At 46.3% G+C, this 17355-nt stretch overlaps 1 protein-coding gene across 1 annotated transcript in view; it reads left to right on the top strand.

Moving 5' to 3' along the window:
- The window catches only part of LOC139764063 (uncharacterized), a 114167-nt gene extending 97451 nt beyond the window's left edge, over window positions 1-16716 (top strand). The window contains exon 4 of the mRNA XM_071690518.1: window positions 5423-16716. Within this exon, the coding sequence (XP_071546619.1) occupies window positions 5423-6563 (1141 nt within the window). The 3' untranslated portion in view covers window positions 6564-16716. The remainder of the gene's footprint in view (window positions 1-5422) is intronic.
- The last annotated feature ends 639 nt before the right edge of the window (window positions 16717-17355 follow it).

Consider the following 17355-nt stretch of genomic DNA (forward strand, 5'->3'; position numbering starts at 1 on the left):
CTTCATTATTAGTGCAGGTCATGATAAACTCCCATGGTTAGTGCAGGTCATGATAAACTCCCATGGTTAGTGCAGGTCATGATAAGCTCGCATGGTTAGTACAGATCATGATAAACTCCCATGGTTAGTGCAGGTCATGATGAGCTCCCCATGGTTAGTACAGGTCATGATAAGTGCATGGTAAGTGCAGGTCACGATAAGCTCCCCATGGTTAGTGCAGGTCATGATAAGCTCCCTGTTGTTAGTGCAGGTCATGATAAGCTCCCCATGGTTATTGCAGATCATGAGAAGCTCCCCATTGTTAGTGCAGGTCATGATAAGCTCCCCATGGTTAGTGCAGGTCATGATAAACTCCCCATGTTTAGTGCAGTTCATGATAAGCTCCCCATGGTTAGTGCAGGTCATGATAAGCTCCCCATGGTTAGTGCAGGCCATGATAAGCTCCCCATGGTTAGTGCAGGTCATGATAAGCTCCCCATGGTTAGTGCAGGTCATGATAAGCTCCCCATGGTTAGTGCAGATCATGATATGCTCCCCATGGTAGGTGCAGGTCATGATAAGCTCCTCATTGTTAGTGCAGGTCATGAAAAGCTCCCCATGGTTAGTGCAGGTCATGATAAGCTCCTCATGGTTAGTGCAGGTCATGATAAGCTCCCCATGGTTAGTGCAGGTCATGATAAATTCCGTGGATAGTCCTTATTATGATATACCCCTGAGGAGAGTCCACATTTTGATATACCCCGTGGATAGTCTACACTATGCATGATATACTCTGCGGATAGTGCACATTATGGTATACCCCGGTAGATACTCCACATCATGGTATACTCCGCATGGATAGTCTTCATTATGATATACCGCGTCGATTGTCCACATTATGACATACTAGGTAGATAGTCCACATTATGATATACCCCTGTGGATAGACCACATTATGATACACGCGTGATACACTTTAGGTAGTTCACATTATGGTATACCCCCTGTGGATAATCCACATTATGTATACCCCATGGATAGTCATTGTGATGTACCCCCGTAGATAGTGCACATTATAATATAACCAGGAGGATAGCCCACATTATGATAATCCACTTAGGATAGTCCATATTATGATATACCTCCTGGATAGTCGAAATGATGATATATCATTAAGGATACTTCACATCATGATATACAATGTGGATATTCCACATTATGATATATCCCCGTGGATAGTCTACATCATGATATACCGTCGTGGATAGTCCACATTATGATATACCCCTTGGATATTCTATGATATACCCCATGTATAATCCACATTTTGATATGCCCCATAGATAGTCTATATTATGATATACCCCATGGATACTCTACTTTATATCATACCCCTGTGGATAGTCCACATCTTGATATACCCCATGGATATTCCACAATATGATACACCTCGTATATAGTCCACATTATGATATACTCCCGTGGATAGTGTACATTCTGATGTACCCCATGGATAGTCCACAGTATGATATATACCCCGTGGATATTCCACATTATGACTCACCTCATGTATAGTCCACATTATGATATACCCCTTAGATAGTCCACATTATGATATACACCCCGTGGATATTCCACATTATGGTATACTCTATGGATAATCCACATTATGATATACCCATGAGTAGCCCACATCATGATCTACCCCATGGATAGTCCACATTATGTTATATCCCATGGATAATCCACAATATGATATACCCCATGGATAGTCCACATTATGATATACCCGTGAATAATCCACATCATGATATACTCCTGTGGATAGTAGACATTATGATATACCCCGGTGGATAGCCCACTTTATGATATACCCCGGTGGATAGCCCACTTTATGATATACCCCGTGGATAGTACACATTGTTGTATACCCGAGAATGGTCCACATCATGATATACCACATGAACAGTCCTCATCATGACATACCTTTTGCATAACCCACCTTTTGATATACCCCTAGGATAGTCCACATCATAATATACCCTCTGGATAGTCTAAATGATGATATATCCCTGTGAATAGTCCACATCATGATATACCCAGTGGATAGTCCACATTTTAGTATACCTCCAGAGATAGTCCACATAATGATATACCCGTGGATTCTTCACTTTATGTTACACCCCTGCGGATAGTCCACATCATGATATATCCCGTGGATAGTCCATATTATGATATGCCCCTGGATAGTCCACATTGATATACCCATGGATAGTTCACATTATAATATAACCCATGGATAGTCCACATTATGATATACCCCAGGGATAGTCCACATCATGATATACCCTAGTGGATAATCCACATAATGGTATACTCCATGGATAGTCCACATTGTATTATACCCCGCAGATAACCCACTTTATGATATAACCTGTGAATAGTCCACATTGCGATATACCCCTTGGATAGTCCACATTATGATATACCCCGTGGATAGTCCTCACTGAGATATACCCCCGTGAATAGTCCACATTGTGATATACCCCTGGATAGTCTACATTTTGATATACCCCGTGGATAGTCCACACTATGATATGCCCGCGGATAGTCCACATTATGATATACGCCATGGTTAGTCCACATTATGGTATACACCCATGGATAGTCCATATTGTGATATACCTCGTGGATAGTCCACATTATGATATACTCCCATGGATAGTCCACATTATGGTATACACCAACGGATAGTCCATATTATGATATACCTCGTGAATAGTCCACATTATGATATACCCCAGTAGATGATCCGTATAATAATATGCCCATTGATAGTCCACATTGTGATATACCCCGTGGATAGTCCACATTATGATATACCCCCTTGGATAGTACACATTATGATATACCCCGTGGATAGTCCACATTATAATATACCCCCGTGGATAGTCCACATTATGATATACCACCGTGGATAGTCCACATTATGATATACCCCCGTGGATAGTCCACATTATGATATACCCTTGGATAGTCATTATGATATACCACCGTGGATAATCCACATTATGATATACCCCTGTGGATAGTCCACATTATGATATACCCCGTGGATATTCCACATTATGATATACCACCGTGGATAGTCCACGTTATGATATACCTCCGTGGATAGTCCACATTATGATATACCACCGTGAATAGTCCACATTATGATAAACCCCCACGGATAGTCCACATTATGATGTACCCCCGTGGATAGTCCACATTATGATATACCACCGTGGATAGTCCACATTATGATATACCCCCGTGGATAGTCCACATTATGATATACCCTTGGATAGTCATTATGATATACCCACGTGGATAGTCCACATTATGATATACCCCTGTGGATAGTCCACATTATGATATACCCCCGTGGATATTCCACATTATGATATACCACCGTGGATAGTCCACGTTATGATATACCTCCGTGGATAGTCCACATTATGATATACCACCGTGAATAGTCCACATTATGATAAACCCCCACGGATAGTCCACATTATGATGTACCCCCGTGGATAGTCCACATTATGATATACCCCGTGGATAGTCTACATTATTATATACCACCTTGGATAGTCCACATCATTATATACCCCCTTGGATAGTCCACATTGAGATCTGTAATTCTAGTTGTGTTATCCTCTTGTCTTACTCCATAACTGTAGCTCTAGTTGTGTTATCCTCTGATCTTACTCCATAACTGTAGCTCTAGTTGTGTTATCCTCTGGTCTTACTCCATAACTGTAGCTCTAGTTTTGTTATCCTCTGGTTTTACTCCATAACTGTAGCTCTAGTTGTGTTATCCTCTGATCTTACTTCATAACTGTAGCTCTAGTTGTGTTATCCTCTGGTCTTATTTCATAACTGTAGCTCTAGTTGTGTTATCCTCTGGTCTTACTCCATAACTGTAGCTCTAGTTGTGTTATCCTCTGGTCTTACTCCATAACTGTAGCTCTAGTTGTGTTATCCTCTGGTCTTACTTCATAACTGTAGCTCTAGTTGTGTTATCCTCTGGTCTTACTCCATAACTGTAGCTCTAGTTGTGTTATCCTCTGGTCTTACTCCATAACTGTAGCTCTAGTTGTGTTATCCTCTGGTCTTACTTCATAACTGTAGCTCTAGTTGTGTTATCCTCTGGTCTTACTTCATAACTGTAGCTCTAGTTGTGTTATCCTCTGGTCTTACTCCATAACTGTAGCTCTAGTTGTGTTATCCTCTGGTCTTACTCCATAACTGTAGCTCTAGTTGTGTTATCCTCTGGTCTTACTTCATAACTGTAGCTCTAGTTGTGTTATCCTCTGGTCTTACTCCATAACTGTAGCTCTAGTTGTGTTATCCTCTGGTCTTACTTCATAACTGTAGCTCTAGTTGTGTTATCCTCTGGTCTTACTCCATAACTGTAGCTCTAGTTGTGTTATCCTCTGGTCTTACTCCATAACTGTAGCTCTAGTTGTGTTATCCTCTGGTCTTACTTCATAACTGTAGCTCTAGTTGTGTTATCCTCTGGTCTTACTTCATAACTGTAGCTCTAGTTGTGTTATCCTCTGGTCTTACTCCATAACTGTAGCTCTAGTTGTGTCATCCTCTGGTCTTACTCCATAACTGTAGCTCTAGTTGTGTTATCCTCTGGTCTTACTTCATAACTGTAGCTCTAGTTGTGTTATCCTCTGGTCTTACTCCATAACTGTAGCTCTAGTTGTGTTATCCTCTGGTCTTACTTCATAACTGTAGCTCTAGTTGTGTTATCCTCTGGTCTTACTCCATAACTGTAGCTCTAGTTGTGTTATCCTATGATCTTAATTCATAACTGTAGCTCTAGTTGTGTTATCCTCTGGTCTTACTTCATAACTGTAGCTCTAGTTGTGTTATCCTCTGGTCTTACTTCATAACTGTAGCTCTAGTTGTGTTATCCTCTGGTCTTACTTCATAACTGTAGCTCTAGTTGTGTTATCCTCTGGTCTTACTTCATAACTGTAGCTCTAGTTGTGTTATCCTCTGGTCTTACTCCATAACTGTAGCTCTAGTTGTGTTATCCTCTGGTCTTACTCCATAACTGTAGCTCTAGTTGTGTTATCCTCTGGTCTTACTCCATAATGTAACTTAGCGTGACATGTTCACTTCTCATTGTTAACCACTCACTCTTTGTCGTACTGGGTCTCTTTAAAGGGAGAATTAATACAAGAACGAAAGATAGTGATTCGTTGGCAACACTTCTATTTGAAGGTGAGATGCTGCCACTTGCATACTCCATCTGCCTCGCTTGGCCACCTTCATGTTACTGTTGAGCCTCCCAGCTGGGGTCACTGCCTGGACCTCTTCTCTCGTGAGAGGGTTTTTTGCTCTGTCTGTCTGTACTTAACATGTATTTTTCATCTTCTCTTAGGGAGTTATATTCATCTCTCAACATCCTGGACCTGGTTGATCGGCTGCTGAAGAAAAGACCTGTCGTTTTCTTTAACCCCAACGACAACTATGTCCTTCGTGATGGCACCGAAGGAAGCGATGGTTTCGAAGAGATTGGCCATTCACACGAGAAGGCAAACCTCTGCTTGCAGGAGTACATGAGCTACGACGAGATGAAGCTGTCAGCGCTCCTGTGCCTCTCCTCCCGGTCTGTTTTCATCAACGACGGAAGCCGTCATAACCGTGGAGTGCCCGGTGCCCAGGGCACCTTCCAGCCTGAGGGCGTGATAGTGGGCATGGTGGGCTCTCGCTTGGAGCGGGAGGGTGTCATGGAGTGGCAGGACTGTGTTGTGACACCTGAACAAAACACTCCTGAGAGAGGCTACACTCAGGATCCTCCTCCCAGGAGGGGACTGGTGCGAGAATGGGGCAGACTGTGGGAGGCAGCTCCCCTACCTACCTGGGAGGAGGCGCAGGCGGCTCCTGAAGGCAACTTCATCTCTCTCCTGTCCAAGGTACTCTTCAACAAACAGCTGTACCATGCGCGTATCCAGCTGTCGGCTGAGACTCTACTGTGTGAGGCAGGGGCACGGGGAGCGGCCGCTGGGTTGAAGGCATACGTGCACGTAGCAGGGTTGGGTCTTGGGGTGTGGAAGATATCTGGCCTTCAGAACCAAGTGTTCGTAGACGCATGGGGCGATGCGCTGGGTGCCGTAGACACCACACATATCGCTTACATCAACTTCAGTTGGACGAGGGTGAGCACTTGCCGTGGTGTGGGGGAGGGGGAGGTGTTTCCTGGTACAGAAGTCAGGCTACACTTCTCTCAACGTTACCTCCACACCACCGTCCCTCCTGCAACCTTACTGATCGCCACCTATGCCATGGACAGTAACGCCATGCCCGGCAATGAGTACTGGAAAGGCATGTTATCAGCGTCAGGGGAAGCGGCAGCTGCTTGCTCCTCAGGTGTGGCCGAACTGCACAACGCCCTCATCAACCCGCGCATCACCGCCCACAACCTGCACGTGGCCTCCTCTGGCCACGTCGAGCACGTGGCAGATTACGCACGCCGGAAGTTGGAGGAAAGAAAAAGATGTAGCTCGTCTGGTAAACAATGAATCCGGTAGAGCATGGATGGGTCTGGCCAGCAGAGACCTGACGCTGCTGGATGGTCTGGCCAGCAGAGACCTGACGCTGCTGGATGGTCTGGCCAGTAGAGACCTGGCGCTGCTGGATGGTCAGGCCAGTAGAGACCTGGTGCTGCTGGATGGTCAGGCCAGTAGAGACCTGGTGCTGCTGGATGGTCAGGCCAGTAGAGACCTGGTGCTGCTGGATGGTCAGGCCAGTAGAGACCTGGTGCTGCTGGATGGTCAGGCCAGCAAGGGCCTGGTGCTGCTGCATGGTCAGGCCAGCAAGGGCCTGGTGCTGCTGGATGGTATGGCCAGGAGAGATCACATACCCAACTTCATACCCATAACTAACCACCACAACGGCTAACGATGGCGTCCATCTTGTACTTAACTAAGGTCAAATTGTACTCCTGGACACACTGGTACATTCCAGGTACTCCTGGACACACTGGTACATTCCAGGTACTCCTGGACACGCTGGTACATTCCAGGTACTACTGGATACACCGGTACATTCCAGGTACTCCTGAACACACTGACGCATTCCAGGTACTCCTGAACACACTGGTACATTCCAGGTACTCCTGGACACACTGGTACATTCCAGGTACTCCTGGGCACACTGGTACATTCCAGGTACTCCTGAACACACTGACGCATTCCAGGTACTCCTGAACACACTGGTACATTCCAGGTACTCCTCGACACACTGGTACATTCCAGGTACTCCTGGACACACTGGTACATTTCAGGTACTCCTCGACACACTGGTACATTCCAGGTACTCCTCGACACACTGGTACATCCCAGGTACTCCTGGACAAACTGGTACATTCCAGGTGCCCCTAGACACACTGGTACATTCCAGGCACTCCTGGACACACTGGCACATTCCAGGTACTCCTGGACACACTGGCACATTTTAGGTACTCCTGGACACAGACTGGTACTTTCCTGGTACCCTTGAACACACTGGTACATTCCAGGTACTTCTGGACACACTGGCACATTCCATGTACTCCTGGACACACTGGTATATTCCAGGTACTCCTGGACACACTAGTACATTCCAGGTACTCCTGGACACACTGGTACATTCCAGGTACTTCTGGACACACTGGCACATTCCATGTACTCCTGGACACACTGGTATATTCCAGGTACTCCTGGACACACTAGTACATTCCAGGTACTCCTGGACACACAGGCACATTCCAGGTACTCTTGGACACACTAGCACATTCCAGGTTCTCCTGGACACGCTGGTACATTCCAGGTACTATTGGACACACTGGCACATTCTAGGTACCCCTGGACACACCGGTACATTCCAGGTACTCCTAGACACACTGGTACATTCCAGGTACTCCTGGACAAACGCACATTCCAGGTATTCCTGGATACACTGGTACATTCCAGGTACTCCTGACCACACTGACGCTTTTCAGGTACTCCTGGACACACTGGTATATTCCAGGTACTCCTGGACACACTGGTGCATTCCAGGTACTACTGGATATACTGGTACATTCCAGGTACTCCTGAACACGCTGACGCATTCCAGGAACTCCTGGACACACTGGTACATTCCAGGTACTCCTGGATAGACTGGTACATTCCATGAACTCATGGATACACTAGTACATTCCAGGTACTCCTGGATACACTGGTACATATCAGGTACTCCTAGATACACTGGTACATTCCAGGTACTCTTAGACACACTGGTACATTCCTGGTACTGCTAAACACACTGGCACATTCCAGGTACTCCTGGACACACTAGTACATTCCAGGTACTCCTGGACACACTAGTACATTCCAGGTACTCCTGGACACATTGGTACATTCCAAGTGCTCCTTGAAAGTAGTACATTCCAGGTACTTCTGGATACACTGGTACACTCCAGGTACTCCTAGACACACTGTTACTTTCCAGGTACTCCTGGACACACTGGTACATTCCAGGTACTCTTGGACACATTAGTACATTCCAGGTACTCCTGGACACACTGATACATTCCAGGTACTCCTGGACACACTGGTACATTCCAGGTACTCTTGAACTTACTGGTACATTCCAGGTACTCCTGGACACACTGGTACATTCCAGGTACTCCTGGACACGCTAGTACATTCCACTACTCCTGGACACACTGGTGCATTCCAGGTACTCCTGGGCACACTGGTACTTTTCAGGTACTACTGGACACACTAGTACATTCCAAGTACTCCTGGGCACACTGATACTTTTCAGGTACTACTGGACACACTAGTACATTCCAAGTACTCCTGGACACACTAGTACATTCCAGGTACTCCTGGACACACTGGTACTTTCTAGGTACTTCAGGACACACTGGTACATTCCAGGTGCTCTTGGACACATTAGTACATTCCAGGTACTCCTGGACACACTGGCACATTCCAGGTATTCCTGGACACACTGGTACATTCCAGGTACTCCTGGACACACTAGCACATTCCAGGTACTCCTAGATACTTTGGTACATTTCAGGTACTCCTGGACACACTGGCACATTCCAGATACTCCTGGACACACAGGCACATTCCAGATACTCCTGGACACACAGGCACATTCCAGGTACTACTGGATGCATCGGTACATTCCTGGTACTCCTGGACACACTGGCACATTGCAGGTACTCTTGGACACACTGGTACATTCTAGGTACTCCTGGACACACTGGCACATTCCAGGTACTCCTGGACACACTGGTACATTACAGGTACTACTGGATACACCGGTACATTCCAGGTACTCCTGAACACACTGACGCATTCCAGGTACTCCTGAACACACTGGTACATTCCAAGTACTCCTGGATCGACTGGTACATTCCATGTACTCATGGATACACTAATACATTCCAGGTACTCCTGGACACACTGATACATTCCAGGTACTCCTGGACACTAGTACATTCCAGGTACTCTTGAACTTACTGGTACATTCCAGGTACTCCTGGGCACACTGGTATATTCCAGGTACTCCTGGACACACTGGTGCATTCCAGGTACTCCTGGATACACTGATACTTTCCAGGTATTTCTGGACACACTAGTACATTCCAGGTACTCCTGGGCACACTGGTACTTTTCAGGTACTACTGGACACACTGGTACATTCCAAGTACTCCTGGACACACTAGTACATTCCAGGTACTCCTGGACACACTGGTACATTTCAGATACTCCTGGACACAATGATACATTCCAAGTACTCCTGGATACACTGGTACATTCCAGGTACTTCTGGACACATTGCCTCATTCCACTGAGATATAAGATGTTGCACCTGGAGGTGACCAACTTCGTTAGGACATGACTTGGGCATAGCAGACTACATCCTGACTCAGCCATTCAGGGATCAAATTGGACAAGTCAAACCAGACCCTCACCCAGCCAGTCAGGGACCACATTGGGCATATCAGACCAGACCTCAATCCAGCTTGTCGGTGATCATAGTGGATATGCTAGATCAGACTCTAACCCATCAAGTCAGGAACCATCTTGGGCATACCAGATTAAACCTTAACCAAGCCAGTCAGGGACCATTTTTGGCGTGCCAGACCAGACACTAGCCCACCAAGTCAGGAACCATCTTTTACATGCAAGATCAAAACTTAACTTAGCCAATCAAGGACCATCTTGAACATGTAAGACCAGACTTTATCACAACCAACCAGGGATCATGATGGACATGCCAAACCAGACGCCATCCCAGCCAGTCGGGCATCATTTTGGCTATGCCAGACCAGACACTAACCTAGCCAGACAGGGACCATATTGGACGTGCTAGACTAGACTCCTAACCCAGCCAGACAGGGACCATACCGGACATACCAGACTAGACTCATAGCCCAGCCAGATAGGGACCATCTTGGACATATCAAATCAGACCCTAACCCAGCAAGACACGGATCATATTGGGTATGTCGGCCCAGACTCCTAATCCAGCCAGACAGGAACCATATTGGATATGTCAAACCAGACCCTAACCCAGCCAGTCAATAATCATATTGGAAATGTCAGACCATACCCTAACCCAGTCAGTAAGGGATCATCTTAGTCATACCAGACTAGACCCCAACCCAATCAGTAAGGGATCATAGACATCCCAGCCTAGACCCTACGCCAGTCACTAAGTGATCATCTTGGACATGCCAGACTAGACTTTAAACCAGTCAGTAAGGGATCGTATTGGACATGTCAGACTATATCTTAACCCAGCCAGCCAGGGACCATCCTGGACATACCTTACTAGATCCTAACCAAGCCAGTCAGAGACCATCTTCGGCATGCCAGACTATACCCTAACCCAACCAGACAGGGACCATCTCCTACATGCCAGACTGGACCGTAACTCAGCCAGTCAGGGACCATTTTGGACATGTAAGACCGGACCCTAACTCAGCCACTCAAGGATCATAATGCACCTGCCAAAGCAGACCCTAACCCTTTAGTCAAGGATCACCGTAGACATGCCAAACCAGACCCTAACCCAGTCAGTTTAAGGATCTTCTTGGACATACCATACCAGATCCTTAACCAGCCAGTTATGGATCACATTGGTCATGCTAGACGAGACCCTAATCCAGCTAGTTTGGGACCATCTTAGACATGCCAGACTACAGCCTAACCCAGCCAGTCAGGGATCATATTGGATATGCTAGACCAGAGCCTAACCCAGGAAGTCAGAGACCATCTTGGACATGCAAGACCAGACCCTAACCCAGCTAGTCAGGGATCATATTAGGCATGCCAGCTAAGACGACAACCTAGTCAGTCAGGGATCACCTTAGACATGCCAGACTAGACCCTATCCCAATCAGTAAGGGATCATATTGGACATATCAGAGCAGACCTTAATCCAGCCAGTCAGGGAACATCTTTGACACACCACACTAGAACCTAACCAAGCCAGTAAAGACCATCTTTGACGTGCTAGACCATACCCTAACCCAGCCAGACAAGGACCATCTTTGACATGCTTGACCAAATCCAAACTCAGCCAGTCAGAGACCATCTTGGACATGCCAGATCAGACCCTAACCCTGTAAGTCAAGAAACTTACTGGACATAACAAACCAGACCCTGACTCAGCCAGTCAGGGACCATCTTGGACATGTCAAATCAAACCCTAATCCAGCCAATCAGAGATCTTATTGAAAATACCAGGCCAGATCCTAACCCAGTCAGCCGGGTTACCCCAGCCAGTCAGGGACCACCTTCGACATGCCATACTAGACCCTAACCCAGCCAGTCATGGATCACATTGGACATGCCAGACCAAAACGCAGCCCCCTTGCCCTACGCTGCGATGTTGGTTCACTTTCCCTTTTCTATGGGTATTATTTTGGTTTTTGCTTCCGAGAGGTGGCTGCTTGTGTGCCCCCACCAGTAGCTAGACCTCGCAATACTCGACAAGATGTTGCGTCGGATGATTACTGTGTGACCCTTAGCACTCAAGGACGGGCCGTTTTGAATTATTGCTTCTTTCTCTACACCTCGTAGCTTTGGAACTCTGCCTTCTCATGTCTTTCCCAATAACTCTAACCTGGCATACTTTAAAACACAAGTTTATCACTTCCTTCCAAAATTCGTAATTACTTTTCCTTCTCTTATTTTCCCATTCATAATCCTCTCTGTTTTTCAATTAAGGCCCAACCTTGATGTGAACTTTTGTTCATGACTGAAGCCTCCAAAGTAAAAGAAAAAAAAACAGCCCAACCAGTCAGGATAAATCTTAACCAAGTCAAAAAGGGATTATATTGGACATGTTAGACCAGACCCTGACCTAGCCAATCAGGATTCATCTTGAAAATACCAGACTAGATTCTAATTATCTTTGACACGCCAGACCACACCCTAACCCAGCCAGTCAGGAACCATCTTGAACATGTAAGATCAGACCCTACTCTAACCAGTCTGAATCATATTGGACATATCCGATCAGAACCTACCCCAGCCACCATCTTGGACATACCAGACTAGATTCCAACCAAGCCAGTCAGGGACCATCTTGGACATGCCAAACCAGACCCTAACTCAGCCAGTGAGGAAAGATCTTGGACATGTAAGACCAGACACTAACCCAACCAGCCAAGGGTCACAATGGACATGTCAAACCAGACGCCATCCCAGCCAGTTAGGGACCATATTGGATATACCAGACCAGAAGCTAACCAAGCAAGAGAGGGACCATATTGGACATGCCAGACCAGACTCCTAACCAAGCCAGACAGGGACCACATTGAACATGCCAGACTAGACTCCAAACAAAGTCAGTCAAGGATCATATTGGAGATGCAAGACCATGCCCTAACCCAGCCAGTCAGGGATCATATTGAGCATGCAAGCAAGACCCTAACAGCCAGTCAGGGTCCACCTTGTATATGTCAAACCAGACTGTAACCTAGCCAGACAGGCCCTAACCAATACAGTCAGTTACTAATTTGGACATGCCAGAAAAAACTAAACCTACATAAGATCATACTGGACATGCTAAACCAGACTCAAACCAAGCCAGTCAAGGACCATCTTGGACATACCCTAACCCAGTCAGTAAGGGATCATCTTAGACATGCCAGACTAGACCCTGAACCAGTCAGTAAGGGATCGTATTGGACATGTCAGACTAGACTCTAACCCAGCCATTGAGGGACCACCTTGGACATACCAGACTACACCCTAACCAAGCCAGTCAAGGACCATCCTTATCAAGCCAGACCATAACCTAACCCAGCCAGTCATGGACCATCTTGGACATGTCAATCCAGACCCCTGACCCAGCCAGTCAGGAACCATCTTGGACATGCCAAGCCAGACCCTTACCCAGACAGTCATGGATCTCATTAGATATGCCATACTAGACCCTAACCCGGCCAGTCAGGGACTATCTTGGATATTCAAGATCAGACCGTAACCCAGCTAGTCAAGAATCATATTGGACATGCCAGACCAGACCCTAACCCGGTCAGTTAGGGATCATACTGGACATGACAGACCCGACCATAACGCATCCAGTCAGGTACCATTTTAGACATGCCCAGCCAGACTCTAACCCAGCCAGTCAAGGACCATCTTGGACATGTCAGACCAGACACAACCCCAGCCACTTAGGGATCGTATTCGATACGCTAGACCAGATCTTAACCCAGCTATTAGGGACCATTCTAGACATGCTAAACCAGATCCTCATTCAGTCATTCAGGGATCATATTGGATATACCAGACCAAACCCTGGCCCAACCAGTCAGGGACTATCGTGGATGTCCCCAGCCGACCTTAATCCAGCCAGTCAGGGACAATCTTTGACATGCCAGACCAGACCAAACCAGACCAGACCAAAGGTAAAGTTTGAGATGTCATACCAGACACTACCCCAGCCAGTTAGGGACGTTGTTGAACATGGCAGACCAGACCCTAACCTAGCCAGTCAGGGATCATTTTGGGCGTGACAGACCCTAAACCAGCCAATCAGGGATCACACTGGACATAACGGACTAGAACCGAACCAGATCAATTAGAGATCATATTAGACACGCCAAACCTGACCCAAACTCAGCTAGTGAGGGTTCATTTGGGACATACTAGACTAGAACCTAATCATGCCATTCAGGGTTCATAATACACATGCCAAACAAGACCCTATCTCAGCCAGTCAGGGTTCATCTTGGACATGTCAAACCAAACCCTAACCCAGTCAGTCAGGGAATATCGTGGACATGTTAGAACACACACTAACCCAACCAGTATGGAATCATATTGGACATGCGAGACCAGACCCCAATCAGGGACCAGACTAGACCCTAACCAACCAGTCAGGGGTCATCTATGACGTGCCAGACCATACCCTAAACCAGCCACTCAGAGAACATCTTTGACATGCCAGATTAGACCCTAATTCTGTCAGGCAGGAACCATATCAGACATGTTAGACCACACCCTATCTCAGCTGGTCAGGGATCATAACTGACATGCCAAACCAGACGCTATCCCAGCCAGTCTGGGATCATCTTAGATATATCAAACCAGACCTTAATCCAACCAGCGAAGAAATATATTGGACATGCTAGACCAGACATTAACCCAGCTAGTCACGGATCATATTGGACATGTCAAACCAGACCCTAACCCAGTCAGTCATGGATCATATTGGAAATGCTAGACCAGAGCCTAAGTCAGCCAGCCATGGACATACCAGACCAGAATCTAGCCCAGCCATTCAAGGTTGGACCTGTCAGACCAGACCCTAATTCAGCCAGTCAGGAATCATGTTGGACATTCAAGAAAGGATACTAGCAGCCCAGATCCTAACCTAACCAGTCAGAGATTATCTTGGACATGCCACATCAGACCCTAATCGAGCCAATCAAGGATCATATTGGACATACCTTAACCCAGTCAGTTAGGGACCATCTTACAAATGCCAGACCAGACCCTAACCCAGCCAATCAGGTACAACCTTGGAAATGCCAGCCACACTCCAACCCAGCCAGTCAGGGATCTCGATGGACATGGCAAACCCGACCCTAACCCAAGCAGTAAGGGACCATCTTGAACATGCTAGACCATACCATAATCCAGCCAGTCAGAGGATCATATTGGACTTGCCAAACCAGAAGATAACCCAGCCAGTCAGTGATCATCCTGAAAAAGTTCGACCAGACCCTACCTAGCCTATCAGGGACCATCTTGAACATTCCAGACCAGAACCTGACCCAGGCGGCCAGGGACCATCTTGAACATTCCAGACCAGACCCTAACCCAGCCAGTTAGGGGCCATCTTGTATATGCCAGACCAGACCCTAACCGAGCCAGTCAGGGATCATGTTGGACATGACAGACCAGACCCTAAACCAGCCAGTCGGGGAACGTATAATTCACCCAACCAATCAAGGACCATCTTGGACATGCCAGACTATACTCTAAATCAGCCAGGCAGGGACTATCTTGGACAAAACAGACCAGAACCTAACCCAGTCAGCTTGGGACCATTGTGAACATCCCAGACTAGACTCTACCTCAGCCAGTAAGGATTATATTGGACGTGCCAGAGTAGCCCAGCCAGTAGGGATTATATAAGGCATGCCAGACCAGACCCTAACCCAGCCAGTCAGTGACCATTTTGGACTTGACAGACCAGACCCTTACCCACACATTCGTGGACCATGTTGGACATACCAGACTAGACCCTAGCCAAGCTACTCAAGGACCATCTTAGACATGACAGACTAGACCTTAACCTGACCAGTTAGGGACCATATCCGACACACCAATCCAGTTTAAAAGACCAGCCAATCAGGGGCCATCTTGGACATGTCAGATCAGACCCTATCCCATCCAGTCAGGGACCATCTTCGACATACCATACCAAACCCTAACCCAGCCAGTATGAGATTAATTTGGGACTACCTGACCAGACTCTATCCCAGTTAGTCATGATCATATTGGACATACAGACTAGAACCTAACCCAGCCAGTCAGGTACCATCTTAGAATTGCCAGTCTAGACCCTAACTCAACCACCCATGGACCATCGTGGTCATGCCAGACCAGACCCTATCCCAGCCAGTTAGGGGACATTTTTAACATGCCAGACCAGAACCTAACATAGCCAGTCAGGGACCATCTTGGACTTATGAGACCAGACCCTAACATAGCCAATTATGGACCATCTTGGACCTAACATATCAGACACTAGCGGTCAATCTGGGACCGTCTTGATCCTACCAGATCAGACCCTAACCTAACCAGTTTGGAGCCATTTTAGATCTACCAGGCCAGAACCTAACACCAGCCGGTCGTGGACCATCTATGAATCCATGATTTGTTCTTATATTATGGATGTTAACACATTTAGTCACACTCATTTATGACCACTAACACAACTGATGCACAGAACAAAAGCTTTTCCCTGTCACATTTCCACTTTCAATTATTTATTACAGTTCACGAGAATCTTTTATAACGCAAAACATCAACCAAAGATGTATCTTATATATATGTGCATGTATATGTTATAAGCAATATTTGTAGCACGACCGTATTAACTTCATTTTCGAAAATATATATTAATAAAGTATCGAGCTAATACAACAGCACGTTTTAAAAATGGTTTTATAAACATTATCCTTATACCTACATCCAAACCTTCATCCGGCAAATATATATGGTGAGGTGCCTGAGGATTGGCGGAATGCGTGCATAGTGCCATTGTACAAAGGCAAAGGGGATAAGAGTGAGTGCTCAAATTACAGAGGTATAAGTTTGTTGAGTATTCCTTGTAAATTATATGGGAGGGTATTGATTGAGAGGGTGAAGGCATGTACAGAGCATCAGATTGGGGAAGAGCAGTGTGGTTTCAGAAGTGGTAGAGGATGTGTGGATCAGGTGTTTGCTTTGAAGAATGTATGTGAGAAATACTTAGAAAAGCAAATGGATTTGTATGTAGCATTTAGAGATCTGGAGAAGGCATATGATAGAGTTGATAGAGATGCTCTGTGGAAGGTATTAAGAATATATGGTGTGGGAGGCAAGTTGTTAGAATCAGTGAAAAGTTTTTATCGAGGATGTAAGGCATGTGTACGTGTAGGAAGAGAGGAAAGTGATTGGTTCTCAGTGAATGTAGGTTCGCGGCAGGGGTGTGTGATGTCTCCATGGTTGTTTAATTTGTTTATGGATGGGGTTGTTAGGGAGGTGAATGCAAGAGTTTTGGAAAGAGGGGCAAGTATGAAGTCTGTTGGGGATGAGA

Source organism: Panulirus ornatus, chromosome 48, assembly GCF_036320965.1.
Source record: "Panulirus ornatus isolate Po-2019 chromosome 48, ASM3632096v1, whole genome shotgun sequence".
Taxonomy (NCBI): Eukaryota; Metazoa; Arthropoda; class Malacostraca; order Decapoda; family Palinuridae; genus Panulirus; species Panulirus ornatus.